Genomic DNA, 13,378 nt, shown 5'->3' on the forward strand with positions numbered 1-13,378 from the left:
TCATTTGAGTTTGAACTTTGAGATCTTCTTCACTCTCTTGATTTATTCATTTGTAACTTTTTTCTTGACTTCAGTGTGCTGGATGTTATTACTATTATTATAGATAATTCAAAGTAGTCAGGATAGCTAATACTAATTTCTCCTCCTAGTTTTCCCAAAACAACAACCCTATGAGGTGGGTTGGGATAAGACTGGCTCAAAGCTAACTAACTGGCTTCCATGCCTATGGAAGGACTAGAAGTCAGTCTTCAAATTTCTAGCCTGAACCCTAACAATTTTTCAGATCATTGTGGCTGTCTGGGTTCCTATGGATGCCCTAATTATGGCCAGGAATGCTTTATGAGTTGACAGTGGCATTATTGGAAAGGCTGGGACTATAGAGTACACTCAGTCATAAACATTATTTAAACATCAGATTTTCTTAGAATTGTTTAATGATCATAGAGAAATAATCTATAGGAAGAATATAGGAAGATAAGGTCATTAATATAATCACAGAATCAGGTGCTGAGATGGCTGTGACCAATTCTTTGTTTGAGGCAGAAATCCAGATCAAAGTAACCATGATGAATTATAATTTACCTGAAGTCTGAAAAAAAAACCAACGAAGGAGATTCCACTATTGCTCTGAATAACAGGTTTTAGTTTAATTTAGTTTACTTTATTGTCATTGCACCTCGTACAACGAAATCAAACACCATCTTCAGTGCACATCATGACCATGACCATGAAAATAAACACAAACAGACATTCTTTACCCTTCACACATTGAACTGAAACCCCCGACACCACACCAACACTGCACTATACAGCAGAATTCAAAAGAGCTACTGCCCTGGGATAGAAACTGTTTTTCAGCCTATTTGTCCTTGTTTTTATTATTTTGTACCATCTGCCAGATGGTAATAGTTCAAAAAAAGGGTTCCCAGGATGAGATGGATCTTTGAGAATGTTTTGAACTTTCTTAAGGCAGCGGGAGCTATAAAGCTCTTCCAAAGAGGGGAGAGGGCAACCAATGATCTTCTGGGCAATGACGTTAACCCTCTGGAGTGCTTTCCTATCTGCCACTGTGCAATTGGCAAACCATACGGAGGTGCAGTATGTAAAATGCTCTCTATGGTGCAGCGGTAGAAGGTCACCAGCAGTTTCTCATTCAGTTATTGTTTTCTGAAAAGCCTCAGGTAGTATAATCTTTGCTGGGCCCTTTTGACCGGGGCTGCAATGTGGGAACCCCAGGTCAGGTCCTCTTTTAGGGTAACACACAGAAACTTAAAACTGGCCACTTGCTCCACTCGGTCTCCATTGATAAGCAAGGGCTGGATATCTGATCTGTTCCTTCTATAGTCTACTATAAGCTCCTTGGTCTTATTGGTGTTGAGGACCAAGTTATTGTCTCCACACCACAAAAGCAATTGGTCCACCTCATCTTGGTAGGCAGACTCATCTCCACTGGAGATAAGTCCCACCACTGTTGTATCATCTGCAAATTTAGCAATAGTATTACTAAAGTGAGTGGGAATGCAGTCATGCACATAAGGAGTATAGAGTAAGGGAATCAACATGCAACCCAGTGGTGTACCAATGTTAAGAATAAGGGCGGAAGAAGTATGATTACCTAATCTGACCCTCTGTGAGCAGCCAGACAGGAAATCCATAATGCAAAGGCAGATTGAATTAGAAAGCCCAAGGTCCAGAAGTTTAGACACTAGTCTATGTGAAAGAATTGTGTTAAACGCAGAACTAAAATCCACAAAAAGCATCCTCACATAGCCCTCCCGCTGTTCTAGATGAGTCAAAGCAGTATGAAGAGTGACGGCTATAGTGTCCTCTGTAGATCTATTTTCCTGTATGCAAACTGGTGTTTATCATATGTATGCGGAAGACCAGAAATGATGTGCCGGCAGACCAATTTCTCAAAACACTTCATGATGATAGGAGTGAGTGCCACTGGTCTGTAATCAATGAGGTTATTGACAGGGAACTTCTTTGGCAGCGGAACAATGATGGAAGCCTTCAAACAAGATGGAATAGCGGACTGGGATAAAGACTGATTGAAACTCCTGGTAAAGACTCCAGCCAACTGATCAGAACAGTCTTTAAGCACTCGGCCAGAGATACCATCAGGACCGGCAGCCTTTCTAGGGTCCACAGCCCTCAGAATGCTCCTCACCTCCTGTTCCTCCACAATGAAGTGGGGGCTACAATTGGCTGGTAGTTGTGTTTTATCTGTCTCTGATGTCTCCACTTCAAAGCAAGCAAAGAAATGATTCAGTTCCTCTGCCAATGAAGCATCCTCCTCAGCAGGGATGACATTGGTCGGTTGATGGTTTGTAATTTGTTGAATCCCTCGCCACACCTGCCTCATGTTATTGCTATAAAAATTATCCTCAATCTTCCTCTTATAATCAGTCTTGGCCTTCCAAATACCTTTCTTCAGATTAGCTCTGGCAACACTGTATCTTGCCCCATCACCGGATCTAAAGGCCTTAGTCCTGTCATGCAAGAGGCGCTGGACTTCCTTGGTCATCCAGGGTTTCTGATTGGGATAGATCCTAATACGTTTATCCACAGCGATAGTTATCTGTGCAGTGTTTGATATAGCACAGAACAGTTGCAGTGTGCTCCACTAGGTCAGGGTGGTAAAAGACGTCCCAATTTGTGTTCTCAAAACAATCCTGAAGTTGTTGGGAAGCATCTTCTGGCCAAGATTTCACTGTCTTTATTATAGGCAGAGCCCGTCTCCTAAGGGGGATGTACGCTGGTGCTAAAAGCAGTGACATATGGTCTGATTGTCCCAAATGTGGTAATTGTATAACCTTATAGCCATGTTTGATGTTGGTATATACTTTGTCCAAAATGTTTGCTCCTCTAGTAGCACACTTAACATGCTGATAGAATTTAGGGAGCACTTCTTTTAAATCAGCTTGATTAAAGTCCCCCCGCTATGATATGCATAGTATCAGGGTACTTATTCTGCTGATTACTAACTATTTTAATGTCCATTTACTAGTATTAGGATTCTCCATCTCCATCTCCTTCTCCATCATTATTCAATTAGAAATTGCCTTTCTATAACCTAAATCTATTATTTCATGTTTGGCAATCTAACTTGTTTTGACCTTCTTGGCAAACACTAGACCATGTATTATTTTAAGTATTCAGGAAGGCTGATGAGCCTAGTTAGATTCCAATGAATTAAAGCTAAAGCTAAAGGCAAAGTACTTTTGTGGTTGTGTAAAAAAGTGGATCAAGATGCTTGAGATCAAGAAAATGTAGAAATAACTTAGCAAAATTTATTGGGAAGTATTAAGATGAATTCATGAAAAAGTATAAAGAAAAATAAACACACAGTATATATTCACTTACCAAAATCTATCCTGAAATAAGATGACAAAAGAACATTAAGAACAAAAGTTAAGATGTTTACAACATCACTCAATATATGATAGACACTGATATGTGATATTCAAATATATGATAATCTAACCTGGTGGTGCAGTGATTTGAATGCAGTATTGCAGGCTAATTCTGCCCATAGTTTGGAGTTTGATCCTGATGGGCTCAAGGTGGATTCAACCTTCTATCTTTCTGAGGTTGGTAAAATGAGGACCCAGATAATTGGGGGCAATATGCTGATGTTGTAAACTGCCCAGAGAGTGTGGTAAAGCACTATGGGGCAGTTTATAAATCTAGGTACTATTGCTAATATGTTTTCCAAACAGATACAAGTGGTTGAATGTTATATTGGTCTCACTGAAAAATTCAAAGCATTACTTTGAGCAATTGCACCAAGACAAATTCCTTGTGTGTCCAATCATACTTGGCCAATAAAGAATTCTATTCTATTCTATTCTATTCTGTTCTGTTCTATTCTAGATTTTGAACTACAGTAACAAAGAACATATACATATCTATAAATAATACTCTTCTCCCTAACTAGTATTCTAAAGGAAACTGGAACATATGGCCTTAAATAATTTCATGAATATGGAACTTCTTACCAATTATTAGAAGTTCTTATGAGTCATTTAAGCTAATATACATATTTTATAGTACAACTGTATATAGATCATTCTATTTCTACCACTGTTACTAGGATTGCAAACAACGATAAACATTGTTAATGCCAGAGCTAAAAGTGATTAAGACTGATTTATTTTCATAGGTTTTAAAAAATCATGAATCTCTTTATGCAACTCAAAACATTAAGAAGAAATAAAGGCAAGAAATCACATACTTAAGGTGCAAGATAGTATGACAGGAAGAGGAAGTCTTGGTTTTCAATACTGGGGGAGGTTCAATCAGTTTCTGAAACATAGACTGTATCTCCTAAAGTTCAAGCATGGCACAATGAGCATTTATACTATTCTTTACCATTCAAATCATAGACAATAAATTTCCAGAAAGAATCCCATTTTTAGCACTAGTACTGAGAACATACAATATCCTTACATTCAGAGCATATCTCCAATAAGATGTTTAACTGCATACAGCAACAATATTGTAGGGTTTATATTGAGCTACATATGCGTTGCCGGAGGGGTGGGGTGTACAAAAGACCAGATTAGTGGACCCTTTCTGAATCAGAAAGGTGAACAGAAAAACAAATTTCAGAAGAAGTTGCAATGATAGGCTCCGGAAACAAGGCATGTCTTACAGTAACAGCTACATGCCTTGTGTAATCAAATCAGCTCCATAGGAGATCTGGAAGAATCTTGAGGAAAGCAACAGAAGACAAAGAAATCCTTTGATCAGCCAGGCTGACTCAGTCTCTTTTAGATATGCTGATTCAAAATATAAATAGAGACAAACTGCTTGCAAAAATCATGATGTCTTGCAGATTCTCTCTAACTAGGTCAGTAATGCAGAGATATACTCTGTCAGGGCAGCATGATTCAAAAAGTCAGGGGCATAGCCTCTTAACACGGGATATATACACAGCAATTTTCAAGCAGAAAACCCTTGGTAAGTCACTAATAGCGGTAAAACCCAATCAGCCGGGACGTCACCAGCCAGGCAATGATTTGAAATGATTTATATGAGAGTATTCAAAACTATGGGATATGGGAATCCCACAGTGTTCTCAAGCAAAGAGCCATTCATACAGTTGGATGAAGGTGGGGTGAAGCTTATCACATTACATTCCATCTGTTGCTGCTTCTTATTTCTCTAAATGGTAGTAGATAAAGATGCTCACCTGCTCTTCCCTGTGCATAATTCATTTCTTTCCTAAATGCTTCTGCTCTGTGCCAGCAAATGTCCTTGTCAAATGAGTCCAGGTGGTCTCAGGACATGCATTGGATTAAAATCTGGTGTGCCATATAGAGACAGAGCGGGGGAAAAAAAAAGCCCTCTGTCTTAGTTCATAGATAAAACAGTGACCATTCAATTCTGAAGACAGAAACCTTGTTGGGAAAAGCAGGCTCCTCTAATCTCTGTCTCCTCCAAAAATAGTAATGCTGAAGCTAGAACAGGAGGAAGGTAGATCCTGATTGAGGAGAGGCTGCTTATGTTTTATCTGCATTTTGGCATAAGGTGAGAATTTCACCTTCTATTATGCTTCTAAATTTATCCTGACGGAAGAACATAACCATCAATTGAAATTCTGTGCTATCAACACCCTATCATATGTGCATATCAATGGACCAAATGTATTCACAATTTATCTCCTTTTTCCAACTTTCCTGACCCCCTAGACAGGAAAGATGTCAGCTGCTGACTTTGGGGAAAAAATCCCTCTGGGCTTTGGAAGAGCAGTGACCCTTAATGTGGGCAAGGGAATAGAAGACCCATGTCCACGCAGTAAATACTCATCTTGAGTATGATCTCCTTCTCTTACTGGGGAACTTACTGGGGAAGGTGGAGAAAACATCCTCAAAACCAGCACCTCTGGTTTTTGGCAAGAATGCACTGTTGCGAACAATGGGTTCACTTAACGACTGCTGCATTTGTTTTTATGACTACCCTGTTTGTTTAATAACTGCTGCAAAACAAAGTGATAGAATTGGGTCAGTCATGTGATCAGCATGTTTTACGATCATGATGACTTAGAACCATAATGGGCAGGGTCCATTATGGTTATATGTCAAGGAGTACCTGTATTTCAACTTCATCACCTTTCACTATTTGTTAAGCAAAGATTAAACAACTTAAAAAGTTATTTTAACTTATTTGCTGCGAACCTAAGTAAAAGCATGTTGTTATGAGGAAGATGGGTGCCACAAATTTTATAACCTCTTACAATTCATTCTCACTAACTGGTAAAACAGTTTGTCATATGACACATCTTATTCAAGTGGTGGGATTCAATTTTTTTACTATCAGTTCTGTGGGCATGGCTTGGTGGGCTTGGCAGGGGAAGGATGCTGTAAAATCTCCAGTCAGAGGTGGTATTTGCTGGTTCTCTGAACTACTCTAAATTTCCGCTACCGGTTCTCCAGAACTGGTCAGAACTGCTGAATACCACCTCTGTATTAGAAGCATAAGTTAGGTGTCCCATTCAAACTTCCTAATGCAGGTGGTTGTCCTGATGCCTTCCTGCAATAAAATTCCAGACTGCTTTCAATTATCTAAAAACTTCTCAACGACACACATATGGACTAAAGTACACCTGGGGATGGAGGGACAATATATACCTTTTCTGTAGCAGTTTTTTCCATTCCTTGCTTGCCCCGAAGGGAGATCCTTATCCTGCCATTCTCTCCTGCCTGCAGTAAAGATTGTGCTACAATTTACCACTACTTTTTAAAGTTCTATACGCTGTTTCAGGAAATATTACCTATAACCTTGTGGACTTAGGGCACGGGTCTCAAACCAAGGCCCGGGGGCCATATCTGGCCCACAGGGTGCTTAGATTTGGCCCACCCTGGAAACAGCGAAGGACTGGCCCATGGTGCCTCTGCCAGTGAAAAGGGAGCTTGAGAGGGCCACGCATGGCCTTTCTGGGTTCTCCAAGCTCCATTTTCACTGGCAGAGGATTGCAGGAGGCTGTTGCAGCCAAAAAAGTAGCCTGGGAGGGTTGTTGTGGCCAAACGGAGCCTTGATGAGTGACATCAAGCTGGCCATGCTCCCCCGGCCCCCCAAGGTCAAACACAACCCTGATGCGACCCTCAATGAAATTGAGTTTGACGCTCCTGACTTAGGGGCTCTTCTGTGACCCTTTCTTTGGCAAGGAACCCAGTGTCACTGTTATTTATTCATAGACGCAAACACACAAACACACACACACACACACACGGTTGTGGTGGGGGGGAGGGAAAACATTCTTGGATAACTCGTGACTGTATTGTTTTCCAAAACAAACAACCCTCTCTCTTTTATTTGCTCTTCTCCACAAGATCAAAATGTATTTATATTTAATGCGAGTTACCTACTGCCTCAATGCCGGCAAAATCTGTCTCATGCTGCTATAGATCAACAAATCAGCTGGATCCGGTCAGCTAATCATCTTTTTAAAACATAATTTTACTGATAGATTTAAAAATAAAAGTAAAATTAAAATCAAGCAAAAGGAAGAAAAGAAAAAGGAAGATATGAAAGAGAAAGTACAAAAAGAAAAAGGAGAGGAAAAAGAAAAAAGTAGCAGCTTGAACCTCCTTAACACTGTCATGAAAACAATTATAGATGTATCTTTCTCCAAAGTTACATTGTGACTCTTTCTATAATATATTCTGTTCAATTATCAAAACCATAGTTCATGTTTGTTTTTTTCTGTTTTGTGCAAAATGTTCATATTGTCTTTCTCCAGGGGTGGGATTCAAATTTTTTTTTTTTAAACAAGTTTTATTAATTTTTAAAACACACAAATTATCATTATTCATTACATGTTTAAACCTTTTTTCATTGTAAATTTAACAAGTCAGATAAATTATGATTCTATTTTAAACCATTTCCATATAACATACCAAAACCTCTTATTCAATTTCTCTTTACTTCTCTTTACTCTTATTCAATATCATTATTATTATTTCATCTATTTCTTTCTGACTTAGTTACCATTATTCTCATTCTATATTTCTACAAGTTTTTACTAATTCTCCCCCAAAAAAACATATACACACAACACACAAAACATAAAAAAATCTTTTTGGAAAGTAACTTGGACCCAGGTGTCTCTCTCTTCATGGACTTCAATTATATTCATGCTCATCTTACATATCATTACTTATTTTATTTACCATTCTAAGCCTTCTATATTAACTTCTCCACATATTTCACCCTTCTTAATTCTATCTTAATTAATCATCTTAGTTTGAATCATTATATTTGTATCTTTTGTCCATTTTTATCATCCCTTTGTCTCATTCCTTATAAAAAAGAAGAAAATAAGTTTCTCCTGAAATCATTAATCAGAGTATGATGCCTTTCTATCTCCCCTCTAAGTTAGTCAAATTAATCTTTAAAATAATATCCAATACCCAATCCGATTTTGCTTGGTACATTCTATCTAACTAATACATCCAAAATAATTAAGTACATAATTAGACAATAAATCCAAATATTAAAAAAAGATACTATAATAAAAATTTTATAATAACATCAATACCATAATCTTATTAAACTCTTTAATTAAAACAGTATTCTAAACCTCTCCTATTATTAAATTTTAAAGCCAATCATTTTTAAACATTTTAACATTTTAATCTCTTATCAACTCTTAAACCATTACAATACTACCATCTCATCTTATGTACCTTGCAAAATCTTTTTTTTTAAAAAAAATTATACTTTATCCATTATCCATAAAAATTTCTTTTTCCATTTAATTTCAAAACATTGTAGCTTTTCTCCACCTTTTCCCTTTCTTTCTTCTCCCAACAAACCTTTCTACCCCCTTCTTCTAACCTCTGCCTTACCGGCTTCCCTTCTCTGTCGTATTCCTTTTCCTTTTGTTTACTATCATCATATTGGTTTTGCACCTTATTTTTCCCTTTCTTAAATGTTTTTTTAGATCTTAAGTCCTTTAGTTTTCTTCTTTTCTCTCTTCCTTCTTTCTTGATCAAATTCTGAGATTCATTAAAAATGGCTCCTTCCTTTCTTTCTTGTTCCTCTGCTGTCTTCATCTGTTGTAATGTTTGTTGATAGTTAGTAAGCGCCATTTCTAAAAAAGGAAAGCTTCTTCCACACCATCTTTACCATTTTTTTTGCTTGTTCATATTCTTTTCTTAGTTCCTCAACAGAAAGAGCCATTATAAATCTTTTCTTTTCTTTTCCCCTTCTTTCTTCTTACAACAACCAGAATATTCAAAAGAAAATAAAAAAAAATAAAACAGTCCCAAAGTTATCAGTCAGTCCAAACCAAGGCAGAGTTCTCACTTTCTCCTTCTGGGGTAATATCAATCAAAGAGAAAGAAAGTCCAAATCTGTTTAAAATCTTATTGCAATATCTTCTAGTCTTCAAATCCTTAAGGCATCTGCTCCAACAAAGTCTTAGCATACAAATATTTTCTTTTTAATCCTCTCTCTTCCCACTCATCGCTTAAAACCAATTTTCACCTAAAAAAATAGGTTTCTTAATATCCAGTTATTTATTCCGTAGGAAAAGAGGGAAAGCTATCCTTTCAGCACCATCAAACAGCCGCTTTTTCCTCTTCTGGCAGGTATTATTCAGAAAGTCATACTTTTCAGGAATTTTATTAAATATGTCTTAGAGTCCTAGGAGCCAAGAAAAACTTTCTCCTCTCAAGCACTTTCTCCACTTCCTCCTGCGCATTCTTACCCGGCTGCCAGCTTCTTTGTGGCGGCCATTACGGACCGCCGCTGCACCGTCCTGGGAAAAGGGGTTCTACCGGCCGGGGAGGGGTCTGCAACACCCCAAAACCCTCTCCGGATCCCCCCTACCTTCAGCTGCCCCTGCAGGGCAGCCTAGCTCCGACCCGTCTGGGTCGGAGCCCCAGAACGACTAGCGCGGGCAGGGATCGCGCAGCTTCGCAAATCCCTGCTGCTCGCGAAGCCGACAAACCGGAAGTCGGGATTCAAATTTTTTAACAACAGGTTCTGTGGGCGTGGCTTAGTTGGTGGGCGTGGCTTGGTGGTCATGTGACTGGGTGGACGTGGCCAACTGAACATCACTCACATCAAGGCACGCATCTCCTCACTTGGCCTCTTGTGACCGTGGGGATGCTGCAACAGTCGTAAGTGTGACAAATGGTCATAAGTCACTTTTTTCAGTGCCATTGTAACTTTGAATGGTCACTCCACACAAACAAAGTACCAGCAAAGGAGGAAAAAAACCTCCAGAGAAGTTCCTGAATCTAGTCCTGCCAAGAATGTAATAAGGGTTAACGGAGAGGCAGTTTCTGTAAGCAACACCAAAATGTTTCCTTCCTGCCTTCCTTACAGGATTAGGCCAGTAATTTCTTCTAACAACCGGTTCTCCGAACTGCTTAGAATGTTAACAACCGGTTCTAGCGAATAGGTGCGAACTGGTAGAATCCCACCTGTCTTTCTCTAATAAAGTTATATTATCAAGTTATATTATCAAATTATATTATCTCAAGTTATATTATCTTATATTATCTATAATTATATTAACTATTTCACCATTGTAGATATTGTCAAATCTTCATCTTTGGGTGTACAATAATCTCACTGAGGTTATCATATATCAAAACAAAATGCCACAATGTTTTTCAAACTGTCTATCCATCATTAGTCCCATGAGGAAAACCTCTGGTTTCAGTTGTACACTAATCTTTAAAATCCTCATGTATTCGAACCCAAAATTTTCTACCTTTTTTCATGCCCACCCAACCATGGTAAAATGATCCTTCTTGTTGTTCACATTTTCAATATAGATTTGAAGTACCCTTATACTTTCTAGATATCTTTTCTGGTGTCATATACCAATGGTATATCATTTGATAAAATACCTCTTTCAGATTATAACATAATTTAAATTTCAATCTTTTCAACCATACACAGTACTTTCCCATTGTTCTCTCTTTCTCTCTCTCTCTCTCTCTCACACACACACACAGTATATGTATATATGTTTTCTTAAGTTTTCGTGGGTATTTATATGTATGGTATTCCGCTTTGTTCGGGTATTTTCTCACATCATTATAGTTGTGCTTTTAAAGTTGTAGCAACGTTTTGGCAGAATCTCATCTGCCATCATCAGGCTTCTGTATTGTGTTCGTCTGTGAGTCAGACTTTCACAGCCATTTCTGTTTTAAATTTGGTGCTAGCCTACTGCTGTGTTAGAATGGTTTTTTCTTCATCCTGATTGGTTGGGAGTCTTGGTCTATGTTTATTGGTCTTGGAGTTTGCTGTGTTCTGCTTGATTGGTGTTTCTAATATCTTCTGTCTGTTTTGTAGCTTTTTTGTAGCTTTTTTTGTCTTGATTGGCTGGCAACATTGTGTTCTTTTTGTGTGGGGCAGAGGGGGGCAGAAATTCTGACTTGGGGTCCGTGTCAACCTCCTGGTGTGGGGCTCTGGGTGAAGGCTGGAGGGAAGTGCCACTGGTGGTGAAGAACCGGAGGGCCTTGTTTCAGTGGGACTGCATCATGGCTTGGAACTGGCTGACCATCTCAGCCCACTGAGCCTCCAGGTGCCGATATCTGGCCTTGCACTCCCGCAGGTCTTCCCTCTGCTCGGAAAGTCTATGCTCGTAGTCCTCAGCGAGGTGCTTCTGCTGAACCTCCTTCTTGGTCAGATCCAATTTGAACTGAGCCAGCTGTTTTGCCAATTCTTTCTCGTGGTGGCTGCTTAGCTCCAACAACTGTTTCCTGTTTGGGCCCTCAGGAGCCCAGGCAGGCATGCAAGGAGTGGCTGGGAGGCGAGGGGTGAGTAGAGGCCAGTGAAGTGCCCCTCGACGTGCGTGACATTGAGTTGGCCATGCCCACCCAGTCAAATGACCACCTAGCCAGGCCCACCTAGCAGGTCATTAGGTGGATCATATTAGTGGTACACAGGATTTAAAATAATGAATTTAGTGGTCCCTGAGGTCTGAAAGGTTGGTGACCCCTGATCTCGATTGTAGTTATCTCAAAGGTATTTTTTCAAAAGACAACTGGACTAGTTTTTTCCTTGAGGAAAAAGAATAAAGTGTTTCATTTCACATCCAATAAACTTCATCAGCTGTGATGGCGGAGGTGGGGGAATGAAAGGATAGGTACAGTTTCTTGGATGAGAAATGAAACATTTTGTTCTTTTTCCTCAAGGAAAAAAATAGTCCAATTGCCTTTTGAAAAAACACCTTTGAGATTCTAGGCACAGCTTAGAACACAGATGAAGTTTTTACCACAGAAATTATTTCCAACAATGACAAGTGTAATTTCTCCCATCTTAACATGTTTTGTAAACTTTATTCCATGATATAATTATTTTGAAATAATATAGAATCCATTTTGTCATTGTAATACTCAGATATTTTATTTTTTCTGAATTTTAAAATCAATTTACTTTATCAATTCTGTTTTATCCTTTATGTCTATATTTTTTGTTAACATTGTCTTCTGATTGTTAATCTTAAAACTTGCTAGTGTACAATTTTTTTTAAATTTTTCTGTTAATGTTTCCATTTCCTTTTAGTGGATCCCTCAGAATTAACAAGTCATCAGCAAATGCCCTTAAAAGAAATCTTGTAAGTTTCTTGTGTAATATTTGCTCCCACAATTCTCTCATCTTATCTTTTATTATTATTCAATATTTCAAAAACTAAAATAAACAAGAGAGGAAACAATGGCCATTCCTATCTTCCCCTTTTTTTGTATCTCATAGGATTTTGTTAAATCTCCATTGAGAATTATTTGTGCATTCTGTGAAGGATGGATCAATCTTACCTTTAAAAAATTGTCTTGAAAATTCACATCCTCCAAAGCTTTAAATAGAAAGGCCCTGTCAAATTGTTACAGGCCTTCTCTATGTTTAAGAAAAATCAGTATAGCTTGTTTTTCATTATGTTGCTACAAGTATTCCAAAGTATCCAAAACATTTCTTGTATTTAACTGTTGACAAACTTCCCTTATTGTTGTAGTTTCATTCATAATGTGTTTCTATAACTTCTGGTTATAGTTGGGGAGCTTGTATACAAAATAATTTCATTTCTCAATAATCTTTGGTAAATAATATTTCTTTAAACATTATTCTATTTTCTTCAGGGACACTTCTTGTTCCTTAGGTAAATTGGAATAATATTGACAAAATACTTTTGAATAACCACATTATCTGTTATTACAGTATTGTTTTCTTTTTCTTTGTGTAATTAATATGCCAACAACTTCCCTGGCTTATTTGCAAATTCAGTTCACATATTATTTACACAATTCATTTTTGTCCCCATTTCTCTTAATATTACCATAGGTAATTGTCATTCTAGATCTAGAAGCTTAATTTATTGATTAATATTTATCTTCTCTGGAAACACTTCAATTTT

At 38.0% G+C, this 13,378-nt stretch overlaps 1 protein-coding gene across 7 annotated transcripts in view; it reads right to left on the reverse strand.

Moving 5' to 3' along the window:
- The window catches only part of SYT7 (synaptotagmin 7), a 294,001-nt gene that overhangs the window by 89,535 nt on the left and 191,088 nt on the right, over window positions 1–13,378 (reverse strand). Inside the window, exon 1 of one of the 7 annotated variants that reach the window (XM_087950625.1) lies at window positions 5,198–5,340. The exons of the other annotated variants lie outside the window; for them this stretch is intronic. Coding sequence (XP_087806751.1) covers window positions 5,198–5,215 — 18 coding nt within the window. The 5' untranslated portion in view covers window positions 5,216–5,340. Of the gene's footprint in view, window positions 1–5,197; window positions 5,341–13,378 lie in introns of those variants that run through there. 7 annotated transcript variants of the gene reach the window in all.

The sequence above is a fragment of the Notechis scutatus genome, chromosome 1 (genome assembly GCF_049901735.1).
Source record: "Notechis scutatus isolate UNSWTSFEM ecotype Mainland chromosome 1, rNotScu1.2, whole genome shotgun sequence".
NCBI classification, from domain to species: Eukaryota; Metazoa; Chordata; class Lepidosauria; order Squamata; family Elapidae; genus Notechis; species Notechis scutatus.